Source organism: Chroicocephalus ridibundus, chromosome 7 (assembly GCF_963924245.1).
Source record: "Chroicocephalus ridibundus chromosome 7, bChrRid1.1, whole genome shotgun sequence".
Lineage (NCBI taxonomy): Eukaryota > Metazoa > Chordata > Aves > Charadriiformes > Laridae > Chroicocephalus > Chroicocephalus ridibundus.
The window spans coordinates 37,671,916-37,688,035 of record NC_086290.1 but is presented as its reverse complement, the minus strand read 5'-3'; the positions used below and the strand labels follow the sequence as shown (position 1 = coordinate 37,688,035).

General features: G+C 37.4%; 1 protein-coding gene across 8 annotated transcripts in view; it reads left to right on the top strand.

Annotated features, from left to right (window-relative positions):
* GULP1 (GULP PTB domain containing engulfment adaptor 1) overlaps positions 1–16,120 on the top strand; it is a 168,744-nt gene that overhangs the window by 85,406 nt on the left and 67,218 nt on the right. For all 8 annotated transcript variants that reach the window (XM_063340851.1, XM_063340846.1, XM_063340847.1 and 5 more), the window contains one exon: positions 11,324–11,385. In XM_063340851.1, the coding sequence (XP_063196921.1) occupies positions 11,324–11,385 (62 nt within the window). The remainder of the gene's footprint in view (positions 1–11,323; positions 11,386–16,120) is intronic.

Sequence of the window (16,120 nt, the reverse complement as noted above, 5' to 3'; positions counted from 1 at the left end):
GGATATTTTGAGGAGTTAACTACGGGAGTGCCATGACTGGCCTAGCAGTTCTCTCTAAATTGTAATTAGCCTCCTGGTGGCGATGCTGGTAGGGTTTGTGCTAATCACAAGTTTGTATCAGTCTGTTACCTTGAAGCTACTTAAAGAACAGTCTCAAATATATAGGATGAGGTGAATTTAAACAGGTCTGAGTGGTGCTTTCACTGCCAAAGGTTATCTGACCTGCGCAGACTTACAGACTAAGTGTCCTCTAATCCTCATTGACACGCTCGGTCTATACTAGCTTTTCAGTACAAAGCGTATCTAGAACATAGGAGTTAGGGCCATAGCTCCTTATCTTTTTGAACCAGGTAAGCTGGTGACTAGAATGACTCTTTGTCTGTGCCGTAGTCTCTGAAAAGATCAGTTCTTGGTCCATCACCTGGTTCAAACAGCAGGACTTTCTTCTAAGCACAAGTACTTGTTGTAAGTTTGTTTTTGAGGGCCATGATTTGAGCATGAAACAGCCACTTCCACCGGCAAGGTGTGCTGAGTGCTCTGACCTTAAAAACAGATGTTACAGTCTTCGCCTCTCTCATTCCCAGAGATTTTGCACAAACTTCTAACCTGGACGCCTCATGCTTGTATTTTAGTTGTATTTGTTTTCATTGGGATGATAATAATTTTAATTGAAGACTTAATTGATGTGCTTAAATCTCTAGTTGATTTGGAGTAAAATTAAGTTGTTCATCTTTCATCCTAATAATGACAACGAAAAACGTAAGAAAATGTGAAGTTTAAGGAAATTCAGCTTGTTTCAGGAAGTACTTGCACAAGCAGTCCTAAATACATGAAATTTTTTTTGTAGTCCAAGTTGTAGTATCAATAGCCATGAGTTCATATGGGAACAGGGAAACAAACTTTATGAAAATACTGACCAAAATTAGGCAATTTTTGGTTTAAAGCTGGTATCAGCACCTGCTGAAGTTGCATGTTTTAATGTGAAAAAACATAGTACCTGTTCAAAATAAAACAGCCTTTCTGTTGACTTCAGAAGTAGTTGGTTGGACTACCAATTACATATGTTTTGGAGAAGATATGATGTTATGGCAATATTATATGACAGTACAAACTGTACAAAAATATATATTGTTTTCCATTCCTTGATGAATGAGTGCAGTAAACTGTAGGTTTTATAGATTATCTTTTTTTTTTTTTAAGGATCTCTTTCCTTCTCGCACAGAAACAAATACAGAACAGTGTTATGTATATTCTTGCTGCTTTGTTGTTATGACAAAGCTTGTGAAAACATGTATGTATCTATCACACTATAAGGAGCTGCTTTTACATATGGTCCAGGTTTGGGTCACAGTTTCTGAAGAATCCTCTGAATTTTTCCTTTGATTTTTTCTTTTAAAGTCAGGTGTGGTAACATGCTCACTTTGAAATGTTGTAGTGCAAAAATTCTGTGGTGCAGATCGAAGTCTGTGAATCTCAAAATATGTTTGCATCTTGATAATGTCGGTCTCTCTTTTAAGTAGTTTAGGGATATTAATGTAATTCTTCTGTAACATTTTTGTAAATGCTATATTTTATGTGACTTTTTTCTCATTATTACTTTATTGGTATCTAAATTGAATTACCTATTTGTTCTTAATTTATATGTGATTGTGTATATAGGTAACATGTATACAAAAAAGAGAAAACATTAACTATGGGGGTTTTGGTTTGCTTTGGGTTCGTTTTTTTTTGTTTTTTTTTTTTTTTAGTGGATGGAGGTGTATCTCCTATATGAATTTGGCACATTTTACTGATTCTGTGGCCTTCTATTCAAAGCCATTAGTATCAGAATCGGTGCATATAACTAAACAAAAATCAATTAGTATTTGTTGACTTTTGCCTCATCAGAAATGTGAAAGAAAACTACTGTTCCTCCTAGACAGAGGCATTTCTAAATACGGAAGGACTGTAATCCAAAACTTCTGGGAGAAAGAGTGAAACTTTTTGAGTGTCTCAAAATAGTGCTAACAACGTAGGTGTGTATGTCAACTTTGGGCTAAATTTAGTACTGAATTACAACGTGTGACTTCACTGGACTTCAGTGAGGCTGTAAGTCACAGTTGTAGTTAGTTCATTCTTTACTATACCTCAATGGTCCTCCTTCGTGCCAGAATAAATGTCAGCCTGACTTTACACATGGCACAAAGTTCCATGCCAAAGCAGCTGTTGTATGCGGGGAATCTTAATTTTCTAATTTTGTTTCCCCATACAATAGCAGTTCATAAGGTTGGTAACTGGTGCCACATTATCAGCTCATGAGATGTAGATGGTATTCATAATGCTAAATGGAATATATTAAAGTAGTAGCCTGTCATAAATCATAAGCCATAACATATCATTTCTGTGCAATGGCTTTTTATGAATCTCATTTATGAAAGTGTAGGCAGATGAATTTAATGGACAGGGTCTGACATATAAAAAAATGCAGTCAAAGATTATAGGATGCTCTTTTATGTGAACAGACTGGCTACAATATGATCTTTATTTTCATTGTAAACTTACGCTGCATTCCAGAGATGACAGATGTTTTATTTAATATTTCTTTCTCTGAATGAGTAGACAAAAGGTGAAGCCCCAAAAGGGTGAAGGGAATAAGTATAAGCCTAAAGCAAATACTTTCATTCTGTCAGAAGAGTATATTTCACATCGGTGATTTAAACAAATGGGCTGTTGTGTGCTGGACTTCCACATCAACAAGAATGACAGAAAAAAAGCATAAAGAAAGAGTAGATACTCATATCCTTTAAAGGCGTATAAATAGTCATTCCTCATCGTGGTCTTCAGATATTCTTGTGATTGCACTTTGTCCTTTCATAAAAGCACTCATCACCTTCCAGAAAAAAAAAACAACCCTAGGTCTAAATCTCCTCTTCTGTCCCACCCCCAAAAAGCTGCTGGTTGATGTTCATGGGATTTTTTTTAAATAAGAATTTTTTCAAGAGCAAAGTTTGGCAGGAAAAAAGGGTGCTTTTTTGTATACCAGATATTTCTGTATTCTTTTAGTCTCGGTTGACACAAAAATTAGTTCTCTTAATACTTTTTTAATAGCTCCCCAAAGAGGTTTTGTGTGTTCCGGATACTGCTTCTTGAGTTTTGAGATACAGGGTCGTGTGGAAAACAAGTATTCAGTGACCAAGTCTCCTTTTTGGATTGGTAACCGAGTATATTTTTTTTAAGTATCAGTTGTACTATTACATTGTTCTCATTACACTATGGAGATACCCTTTCAAGTATGCCACCAAGGAGAGTTGAAGGGTTACTACCTTAATTTGGGAAGGGCCAAATCGTCTTTTGTTGGTGGGACGAGGAAGTGGCTAGTTCTGCAGCATGTGTGTGTTTGTGTGCATTTGTATGCGTCTCTATGTATTTACTTATATTCTGAAAGCAGAAGGAACACATCTAATTGTTTAGGAAAGAAATTATTACAGTATGTCTTTAGAAGATGAATAGCTACAAGTGAGGAGTATGCTTTGGAAACCTTCTCCATAGGATTTACGTTGGGTCTGCACAGATAAAAGCCCAATTTTTTTTTTTTTTTTTTTTTTTTTTTTTCTGTTAAGATGAGAATAGGAAGATAATTTCCTGTTGGCTATTTTATCTGCATTATCTTTGGAAAGATATTGCAGAAATCATCTTATCTATTGCCTGCTTTAATGATTATTCTAGCCAAGTTAACAATGATTTTTACCACAATAACTATCTGTTGCTCCTGCAAGGAGGTCCTTTTAAGAACATACATGCACTGCTTAACCATAAAGCACTAAATACTGATTTCAGAATGGGAACAGTGTTGAAGGAGTCTTAAGCTTTTTGGTTTCTACCCTATTAAAATTTATACGGCTTAACTTACAGAATGTTAAATGATTCACATGGCGGTTTGACAAGCATATCTTTCGAGATCTACAAGCTAATAAATTCTTGATGTAAGTTGTTACCAGTGTACGATGCAGAGTTCTTGTCCAAGTGTACTATTGCGAGTACCTTCCCCAAGCTACAACCTAAATGGTTCATGAGTTACATAGGTACACTGCTAGTTAACCAAATGAATGTCTAATTAAAGACAAGATGTATAATTCTGTGTGAAATAAATTTGGATGAGTACCAACCATACCTTGATAGGAATAACAACGACTACTTAATTTTGTAGGATATAGTCTTATAAAGCTGTTGGCAAATTGCAAAGAACATACAAAATATGTATGTACTATATGTACGTAAGTACTCTGTATGTATTCTACATACAGAGTCTAGCTGGAGGTCAGTGACGAGTGGTGTTCCCCAGGGGTCAGTACTGGGTCCAGTCCTCTTCAATATATTCATCAGTGACCTGCATGAGGGGATAGAGTGCACCCTCAGCAAGTTTGCTGATGACACAAAGCTGGGGGGGGTGGCTGACACACCAGAGGCTGTGCCACCATACAGAGAGACCTGGACAGGCTGGAGAGTTGGGCGGAAACTATGAAATTCAACAAGGGCAAGTGTAGGGTGCTGCACCTGGGGAGGAATAATGCCATGCACCAGGACAGGTTGGGGGCTGACCTGCTGGAGAGCAGCTCTGTGGAAGGAGACCTGGGAGTCCTGGTGGACAACAGGGTGACCATGAGCCAGCAATGTGCCCTCGTGGCCAAGAAGGCCAATGGCATCCTGGGGTCCATCAAGAAGAGTGTGGCCAGCAGGTCGAGGGAGGTCATCATTAGAACAATTAAAATTCTGTTTTAACTGTATTGAGATTCCAATTTCTGTTCCTTTTCCTTTGTTTTGCCCTACCAAACTGACGCACACTATGTTCTTACTTTAACAGTTTGAAATTCTTCAAAAACTTGCCTTTTTAACAATATTTGACAAGCTTAATTGATACTTTTCAAAATTTATTTATAGTTATACTGGAACAGTTGACTGAACTCTGACTCCAAAAGTGAAAGGTGGAGTTGGAGGTTTGATCTGTACATACGTCTTAGTGAAAACTTGTGAAAATGTGTTCACTTAAAAGAAATTACGCTACACCAGTAATCTCTTTTTCAACTTTTATCTTAACTTTTATCCTAAACCGGAAGCTTTTATCAAAGCCACAGTGTAGCTCTTCTGGTGACAGAAAGACATAAGAGGTATAAGCTAAATCGCTCAGAATGTTTTTCTCGTTTTCCCTTTAATTTAGGAAGTTGAACTTGTTAAAAGTTCTTAACATCAACAACTTAGAAGTGCAAAAGGAAAGATCTGCTAATCATTGGTCAGTTGCATTAATATATTATTATGATCCTGTTTTCCTTTCTTGTCAAAACCTACATAGTAGCATCCATATCTTAAAATATATAGTATAAAATGTGTAGGTTATGCAGCGAGTGTTACTATTTGAGGAAATGCAAATACTAGCCTTTTCTTTCATTTTGTAACTATGCCAACCCAGCATTCTATGATATCATTTTTCTATTTTAGTAATTGGCTGTTTGAAACCATTCATGAAGTCCTAGATAGTATGAGAGGAGGACAGAGAGGCTAAGCATTCTGCAAAGCTCGCTCTGTTCTAGGGAGATACAGCTTCAATGTCTTGGCAAAGAATAAATACGCCTCCAGAGAACATTTTATATTTGCCAAAAAAAAAACAAGGAAAAGAAAGAGCAAAAGTAATTATTTATTAATTATGCATATTGATGGACATATACTATATGTGCTTAGGGCAGAATCTGACTCATAATTTCAATTGCTTGATCATGGTAACCTAGTAGTAACCTTAATAAATTGCTGCTATTAGACACACAGATTGTACTCAGACATTCCTCTAGAGGGTGGTTGGAACAAATACTGTAGCTGAATTATAGAAGAACATGGGTAGATCTATGTTCGTTAATAAATGTTTTGATATTGCATTCAGATGAAAACTCCGGTAAGAAGCCTTAAGTCTCATGGCTCAGCGTATCAGTTCATTCATTGCCTGCATTGTCGAGAAGACAGATTCTACCTTGTTGTCTGACTCACTTAAGTGAGGTTTGTGAGAACCTGCCTCTTGTTGCAGTGCAGGATAAAGAAAATGATTTAACAGGGTGCCCCGTTGTGAAGGTTTTCTTTATTTATACAAAAATAGATACTCTAGGAAAAATTAAAGATACATACCTGTATACACACACTGAAGCGAATAAGTTATTTGTTCCCTGAAGCATTAATACCTAGATGAAGCACTGATCTTGTGGGATGCTCTCTTCTTCTTCAGGAGACTGTTATTAGGCTCATTGTCTTAGAAGATCTTTCTTTTCATAGCCAGTTTTGTAAAGCAGGAAAAAGACAGTTCGAAGATTTGTTCTCTTCTCTTAGCATGGAAATCATCCATCGATGTCAAAGAGATTTTCTTTCAGTAAAGAATAAAGGCGTTTAGTTTTCACCTTCTAGAAATTATTGTATTTTCACTGTGGCACTAAAACAAAACAAACAAAAGTTAAAACCAGAGTCTTTCTCTGTTCACCATATTAAATGGAATGGCCACTAGGTCTCATATGCTTTGATAAATGCTTTGGAAACATAGTTGAGTAGAGCCTCTCTTAGCATGCATGAATTAATGATGAGAGTGGGGCTTAGGGAAGCGGTTAACTGAACTTACGCTGTTGAGTATTGTTTTGCCATTTAGAAAATAGTTCATCACTGCCTCTCTACTAAATCCATTCTATAATATCTATGGGCAGTAAAGTGTGGAGAAATTAATCTCAAAGGGAGAACAATTTCTTGGCACTGTTACTGCTTTTCTTTTTGGTAGATGAATGGTCAGCTGTGCTGTTATCTAACCTAGTGTCAGCCACCGCTAAGTGCAGCACAGTTGTTCTGGGTACTTTATGAAGTCCCTGAGTCTGTTGACTTCAGCGTGTGATTTGTCAGCACGTTCTTCTTTGCTGGCTCTCCCAACACAGCTGAGGCCTCTGAAATGGCTTACACCGGTGCTCCCAGATGACGTGATGACCAAGCATTTGATGTGAAATGCAGACTGTAAAGGAATCTTTCCTTTATAATGGAAAGGGGCTGGCATGATTCAAGGGGGACTAGAAAGGAGTGAAGTCTCAGTTCCGAGCACGGTTAATCCTCTGACCGTGAAAGTACCCAGCCCCCTGCCTCTACCCTTGCAGTTCTGTCTGTCAAACCCCAGGTCTTCCAAATGTTAATTTTATGCAGTTTTTCCACTGCCCTTAGCAGAGTAGTGTGTGCTGGCAGGGAGCAAAACCTGAGAAGCTCTCACTAAAAAACTAGATGGGATGCTGTGCTGCTGCTGCCACAGAGACTCTCTAGAAGCCCGTGCCTCGCAGTTAGCATGCCATGCACGTGAAGAGGTGGTGTGTAGAGGCTACAGGATTACTAACTCTCTATAACCAGGGCTGTGCCTTACCCTGTGCCCTTGAATTCTGACCAGTGATTCTTCTTCCCATCTTTTCTCCCGTACAGTGCCAGAGTGTTTGGCAAAACCACCAAATACTTAGGCTTTTACCTCTTAGAATCTCTCATACCTCACTCAAGCTAAACTCTACTTAGGATTTAATGGACTCTGGATGGCTCAAACTCATAATTCTCAAAAAATACCTGAGCACTTATTTAAAATTTAATGTAAATGCTAAGGCAGCCTAGATCAAGAGCTTCAGACAAGATCTAAAATAACTGTAGTTTTCAGACAGTGTGATAGCACGAGTGTCTTTTTACTTTCTACTGCTGTTATGTTAGATGCGTGCAGTTGTCAGTTTTGGTTTTATCTAGGCTTTTGGTCCCTTCTTTAGGACTTACTGTTTTATTTATCTTTAAAATGTCTAGAACTCTTGCTGCTATATAGCTAGTAAAATAATAATATGAACTGTGATTTTTTTCATTGTAGAGTTTCATATTTTGTTGCTTCAAAATGAATAATTAAGTACTAAGCTGTGAAAACCCATTTAAAATTAATTCAAAAAGTGAGGGATCATGCAAACCACAATCCACATCTACATCATGTATTTAAATGAATACCTGCTTTATAGGTTTTCTTTTTTTCATATTTTTCTGGTTTATTGAATGCAAAATGTCTGAAACCTGGTATTTTCCAACTTCTGTGAAATCAAACTAACTCTAAGCAGTATTTCAAAAGCTGCTGAGAATCACATAAATTCAAAATTGGAGCTTACAATTCAGAAGGAAATGCTGGTAACAGACTTCCCCATAATGGCTTCCATGATTTTTTGCATGTCTTTGGATCAGTGTGCATTTTGCCTTGTATTGATTTTGTTTAGCATTAAGATCAGGCATTTGTTTAGCATTAAGGATCACAGGTCAGCAGGAGAGCACCTGGAGTGCAGCACAAAGGAATTCCAGCCCCTTCAGCCAGTAAGTCAGCCTCATCAGGGGCCCATGCAAATGCATGTAGCATGGGGAAGAAACCAGAGGAGTTGAGACCTGCCCACGCCTGCAGAGCTGTGATTTTATTGGCATCACAGAGACATGGTGGGATGGCTCCTATACTGAAGTGTTGGAATGGAAGGATACAGGTGAGGGAGACAAGGAGGGGGTGTTGTCCTCTGTCAATGACCATGTGGAGTGCATGGAGCTCCGTTTGGGGATGGATGAGGAGCCGATCGAGAGTTTATGGGTCAAGATTAAAGGGAGGGCAGGGACGGGTGATGTTACTGTGGGGGTCTGCTACAGGCCACCTGACCAGGAAGATAGGAGCAGCCTCATGTTCGCAAGCCCTGGTCCTCATGGGGGACTTTGACCACCCCGATATCTGTTGGAGGGCATAAGCAATCCAGGAAGTTCCTGGAATGGATTGATGGTAACTTCCTTTTCCAAGTGATAGAAGAGCCAACGAGGGGAGATGCTATACTGGACCTTGTTCTCACCAACAAGTAGGGGTTGGTGGGGAATGCAAAGCTCAGGGTCAACCTTGGCTGCAATGACCAATAAAATGGGGGAGTTCAAATCCTTAGGGCAGTGAGGAGGGCGCACAGCAAGCTCGCTACCCTGGACTTCAGGAGAGCAGACTTTGGCCTCTTGAGGGATCTGCTTGGTAGAGTACCATGGGCTAAAGCTCTGGCGTGGAGAGGGGCCTAAGAAAGCTGGTTAATATTCCAGGATCACCTCCTTCCAAGCTCAGGAGAGATGCATCCTAACAGCAAGGAAATCAGGCAAAGCCACCAGGAGGCTTTGGATTAACCATGGATTGGACAAGCTCAAACACAAAAAAACAAGCCTAGAAAGGGTGGAAGCAAGGACAGGTGGTGGAATCCAGAGGATTCCTGCACTGTGCAGGTCTTCACTCCGCTGCAGTAAGCGTGATGGGGCAGAGAGCAGTCCTGCCTTTGTTGCCAGCTTCCTCTCTGTCTGGGACTTGCCGTCAAGCCCAGGCACCAGTCGGCTTGTCTGGCCTTCAGCAGTGCGCTGACTTGAAATACAACGCTTACGGTTAACGCAGGACCTTTTGCGATTGGACAAGCGGTAAGGGTTTTAAACCAAAAGAGGGTAGATTTAGATTTAGATCTGCATACAAGGAGGAAAATTTTTACAGTGTGGGTGGTGAAACACTGGAACATTTGCCCAGAGGTGGTAGATGCCCCATCCCTGGAAAAATTCAAGCTCAGGTTGGATGGGGCTTTGAGCAACATCTTTAACTAGATGAAGGTGTCCCTGGTCATTGCAGGGGGAGGTGGACTAGATGACCTCCAAAGGTCCCTTCCAATCCAAAGTACTCTATGATTCTATCTTTTGGGTTGTCAGGCTTTATTCTAACATTCCTAATTCACACTGATTCTTATCTTTTAGTTGTGGGTAATGTCAGCTTCTGATATTCTCTCTCAAAATAGAGATCAGGTTTCAGGTCCTAAAATATTCTGGGAAATGAGTGCTGTTCTTTGTTCCGGTATTCCAATCAAAAGACACAATTGAAAGGAAGAGCCACTTCAATGCATAATCGTACTCCTGGGTGCCGCTGAATGGACAAATCATGCTTCCTTAATTAAGAAGTGATAATATCACTCTTCAGTAATGGAGCTGAACGTTACTGTCATCTAGAATGAAATTTGCTTCAAGAAAATAAATTTCCTCCAGCTTGGCAGTTTTGATCCTTTTACTGTGGTGAATATCTTGTTTAATAGTTTTCTTGCTGATGTATATTCAAAAATATTTAGTTACTGGTTTGGCATTAATAAGCGTCATGGCTCTTGAAGAATTTGCAGTGAACAGGATTTTATTGTTCTTACATGTAACTAACAAAAAAATGAGTAATTGCTCGAACTGCAACTCCCATTAAAGGCAAAGGGAAAAAGGGTAGAATTTTGCTTTAAGCTATATTCTGTTACTTAATTCAATAAAGTTCCAGATTTATGACTTTTAATTCATGCTCATTAAAACAGGAGTATTCTCATGTTAGAAAATACTACTAAATATTGAATGTGTGGAGTATAAAATACTGCTCAGTGTTAGAGAGTCTCTCATGCGGTTGGTAATACAATTTAGTATTTTGGAACATTTTTATTTTTTTTAAATGCTTTCAAATGAGAAAACTTTTAAAAACGGCTTCTAAATTTCTAATAAAAAGAAGTTTTTTCTAATGTTTGGAATTCCACCTTGAATTATGTAGAGCATTCTAAATGGCTGTTAAAAAGAAGGAGGGAAGGTGTATTTCACAAATGATGAACTCATCGTGTCACCACACGAAACATGCAGCAGGAAAAGTAAGAGAATAGCGCAGTCTTGCGTTGTGAAAATCATTGAAGGAACATGTGCAAATTCATTTAGGATACGTAAGGAAAGATTAAAGAAGATCTAAACTTCTGAATCAGTTACCACCATCCCACTTCCTTCTCTTTTCTTATAGAAGGATTAGGGCTTTTTTTCTATCAGTTATCCTGTGATAATTTTTCCAAAATTATTTCCTTTGTTCATTTAATGGCTTGATAATTCATCCAAAAAAGCACGTAATTCATCAAAAAAAACTAATTAGAAGCACAACACGCAGTCAATAATAGCAGGATACAGAAAATACTGAACTGAGGCAGAAATACCAAACAAACTTAGACCAATAAATGTGTTTGGGGGGGGGGGGGGGGAGATGGAATTCTTATGGTAAATCAAGTTGGTTAAAATGGGAAGTGTGCCCAAGAGAAGTAACTAGGTTCTTTCATGTAAATCTTTGGGAAGTTGTGAGATATGCTGCATTTCCCTCCATCCCCAATAACTGCTTCAGACAGGTATTTATCTAACTAAAAGGAGGGTTGTTGATATTTTCCAGATAGTTAAATTAAAAATTGAATAATGTATTCAGTGCTTCTTTTATTTTGCTTTTCTGTAGACAAAACATGGATGCACACTCCTGAAGCCTTATCAAAGCATTATATTCCCTATAATGCAAAGGTAAGAAAATATGAAGTTATTTTGTCCTTTTACCTTTAGAACACAGCACATTCTGTCTTGCTTTTCATTTGAAAACTGCAAACATGAATTAGCCAAATGAAATAGTGAAGAAAAGCTTAGTAAATGTCTGTTTTGCAGATGAAAAATTTGGGTTTCTTAAATAATGGTCAATTGATTCTTGTTCTGAATTATTTGATGGTTTTCTAGAAAGCAGACCGGTGTTCCTCTTCTACTTGATGCTCTGTTTCTTTTTAATGGATGCAAAATGGATGGAAATTTTGAGTGCAAAGGAATTTAACATCAGGCTGCATGTCTACAGTACTGTAAAAATTAAAATTAATAGCACAAACTTCTTCTGAACAATAGCAAAGGCAATGACTAATGATCCTGTCTGCCGGATATATTGAAATGTCAAATACTCTGAAAATATGGTAGAATAATAATGGAATTTTTGCACACTAAAACCAGAAGTTTTACTCATGTTTTCTTATCCCAGTTACAGTGTAGTTCTACAATAGCAATTAATCTAACCTACAATTAGTCTAATGACATCTGTTCACAGGAAACACATCTTCCTAAAGTAATGAGTTAGAAAATGGTTTGCGAAAAGGAGGAGGGAATACACAGTAATCAGCATAACTCAGGGTAAACTGAGTCATTGGCTATTACTTGCCTAAACTGGGAGGGTAATTCCATAAGATTCCACAGTGGTCTGTTCTGGGTGAAGGTCTTGTATGATTGGTATTTTTTAATATAAAAATAAAAATTCTTTCACAGGCCAGGACTCAGTTTCCTATGTTGGTATTCCCTGCTATTGTGTTTGCAATTTCCTTTTGCTTAGTATTGCCGCACAGTGAGCAAGTGCTTGTAGTGGAAATTTTAGTCTCGTTCTGCTAGTTGCCAGGTGAACATGTTTTTATTCTGTGTGCTCTCAAACTGAATTTTGGACCAAAGGATATATTACCATTTAACTGTGTAGCCCTGCCAGACACCTTGGCTTTTATATTAGAGTTTTTGAGAGGGAGGAATACTTGCCGAGGTGACTATGCCATCTGTTTTAAGAACAAGCTGAAGCTATGAATTCTGTTAATGCACCGAACAATGTCCATTTGTTTGTGGTCTTTACTTCAAGTGGAAAAAAAACCCCACAACCTCCCTCATCTTTTGTGTATCATTGTCTTTCTTAAGAGCATATCTCATGAATAGGTGTCAGTACAGTTATGCAGAAAAAATTTTGGAATAAATAAAACGTGACAGCGTGGCGATGACTGTAGAAACCACAGCATCAGCAGCTTCTGGAGTAGTAAAGAGGGATGAGGAATTCCTATCCAAAGAAGTCTCTTCTCAGCCTTGTTAGAAAGACTCTTGGTCCAAAAACGTCTTTCTGTTTATTTAGGCTAGTATATGCCCAAGTGTCCTCTCCAATTCTGCTCCTGTTTAATGTGGGTTCTGACCTTACCAAGCCTCCTTAACCTTTGTGCTGTTGGCCTCTAGGGTCTGTCAGAATACTTGCAGGCAAGCTGCGATGTAGTACAGAATATGCATTTTTATTTAAAAAAAAAGAAAAAGTGTACCCATTTTTTTCATTTGAATCACAGTAGAAGAACTTGATTCATTACTCCAAAGTAAGCAAAAAATTGCTCTGCTCTGTAACTGGAGTGTAAAGGGTATGGGATTTCAACATTGCGGTTTTTTATTGACACACGGCATAAATTTATGTAGCTTTTATGAGGTTAGCTGGCATACGCAGACATAACAACATTATTAAATCTAGGTGATGTTTCCACCTCAATTCTCAAGTACCATTTTCATTCAGTTTTGCAATATTTTTCTTTTTAAGAAGAAGGCATGTATCTGTTAGTACCTCATTTGGGTTTTGTAATGTTCTGATTTTTAACTAAAATATCCCATTGATTTCATGTCTTGTAACTATATTGTGAAATAATGATTAAAAACTCAGTAAGCATTCATAAAGCAAGTATTGAAAAAGAATCATTGATTTTTTTCAAATGTTCATATTGTTCTACTTCCAATTCTATAACGTTCTATTCATACAATTTTTACATTTTTGGGGAGGAAAAGACAATACTTAATCTTATTTTACAAGTTAACTATGCGAGTGAAGAATGACGTGTTCAGAAAATCGAATCAATTTGATGAAAGCAGTACCAGAGACGATATTTTTTTTTTCATGGGCAAGTGAGCTGTATTCTGCTATGTTGTTTTTTGAATGCAAATTACTGTGGATGAAAAAAAAATGTTTTCTCTTCTTTATAAGACACAAAAATCATTTCTCTGACACTAATCTTCTAAGATGATCAGAAAAAAGAGAATTTACTAAGAACAACCGGAAAAGATGGGGCTTTGTTTCTTTACTTGTTTCCTAAGATATCTTTTAAGAATTACAGAAAGCTTGTTGATAAAATGCAATTCATGAGTTGACTGTTATGTTATTAAAAAAAAAATCCTAGCACAGTAAATTGGAAATTAACCCTGCAATATTGACAACTGGCCTTTTTTCTACAAATTGGACTTCTTAATAGAGAATTAGTAATGTCTTGTGTCTCTTAGGACATACACCCGCAGGATGATTTATGGTGATAATCCTCTTTGCAAGGAAACACGAGCAGAGTTGTTTCTTCTGGAAGTAAAATCCAGGAGCCACGTGTCTCATAAGGGTGCCCTTAAATATCAAAGCATTATATTTAAGCATTGTATATAAATATATATTATATATAAATATCAAAGCATTTCTCACCTTTCCAGCATACCCAGTCCTCATGGTACTTGCATTTTGAAATTTGCTGGGTTTTCACACGGGTTGGCGTATGGCATAAGCTGAGGGGGGATGGGGTTTTTGGTTTGATTTTTGGTTTTTCCAGTCTTTTTTGGGGGGTTAGGTTTTGGGTTTTTTTTGTTTGTTTGGGATTTTTTGTTACTGTTGGTGTTTTTTTGGAATTTGTTTGGGTTTTTTAATCTTACTCATGTCCCTAGTCTTGGTCTTGCTGAAGGCACTGATACTAAGATGCCACACATTTCAGTATGCTCTGGAGGTGAAATCTGGGCCTACTGAAATCAGTGATATTTTTCTTGAAGATATCACTCCAAATGAAAGTATATTGATCACATAATTCTTTTTTTCCAAAAAGATCATTTAGAGTCTTGATAGTATATTATCAAATACAGGGATACAGGACTCATTTAGATGAAGTAGCACAGTAATTTTCATGTTACCGGCATATAAAATACTAAGGCAAACCAAAATTTCTCTTTTGTGTCATCTTTCTTCTGTAATGTTCCATAACTAGGAGCAGATGTTTGTTTTATTTTCCATACTGTAGGGGAAAAAAAGTTCTCTTTTCCCCAGAAGTCAGTTATCTTGATTTTAGGCCAGTTTCCTTTCTCCAAAACAAAAGTGATCAAAATGTGACTTTATAATGGAATCTGACTGCAACCTTAAAAATGGACTGATTGTTGTCATCACTTAACTGATACTACCCTGAGGGCTGTCTTTCTGCTAATAAAAAGTTACCAGTGCACAAAACAGCAATGTTTGCTACGTCTTTTTGTAGTATATATATAGAGAGATATATATTAAAAAAAATATATATATTCCCCTTTTTAGTTACTTGGTTATTTTTTTGGCTTATATCAAATTTCCAGATGTACATCTTTCCATGTTGCTGATTAGAGGTTCAGCTTCACAAGCCCTGGTGTTTATGTTGGCTACGAGCTTACTATGGAGTCAGTAGCTTTGACCTTACACTAGACTGAAGAGCCGCTATTTTACATAATAACATGACGGCGTGTTAAACCCTTGGGAGATTATTTTACCAAGAGATGTGATGGCTTCCTAGCGCTGAGGCAGCTACTGTTCTAATGTTTACTTCAGACTTATTTTAAAGCTTTGTGTAGTGTCTCACGTACATATTGATGATTCTTGCTGACATTTAAATTTGAAACTTTGAAGATAAATGAGCAAGCCTTTCTCAAAACAGGCTGTTAAACATGTCTGTCTTCGTTTATTTGTGGTATTTTCATGACAATTGTGATTTTTTTATGTAGTTTCATGGATGATCTTTCCTCTCAATTATTCGATATGTATCTCGGACCTGTATTGCAACTGGAGGAAAGGAGAAGGAAAAGAAAAAGAGACATTAATAACACATACCCTGCAAAAGGCAGTACCTAGTAGGATTAATCTACACCATAGTGCAATTAACAGAGGTTAGTTAGGTTTTCAACTTTATGTAATTTCTTATTTCTTCAACTTTTTTATCATTAAGTAATGGCAGAGAATACAGGCATTTTGGAGAAGAATTTCATGTCAAAACTGTTATGCTTCTTCTAATTGATGTAACTACCATAGCAGGGCTCTAGGTGCCCTTTTGTCTTTTGAATATCTGCAGATTGCTATCATTAGTCTACGGTTATTATCAAAGCCATGTTTTCATGGCATAAACTGCATTCTACTGCAAATTTTTGTTGCTGTAGATATACTCGCAATTTCTCTTTTTCTGTCCTCTCAGCATACTGCAGAATGATCATGGGTTTGTGTCAGTAAAAATAATTAATGAAAGAATATCAAAGGAAAAATTGTATATAGATTTTCCAAGTACAGAGATATACAAGGCACGCTGTTAAAATCTGTACTAAAATTTATGTGGTGAAGTCAGATACAGCAAGATATTCCAAACAGAGCATGAAAATGTTGAAAATTAGAAACTAATGAAGT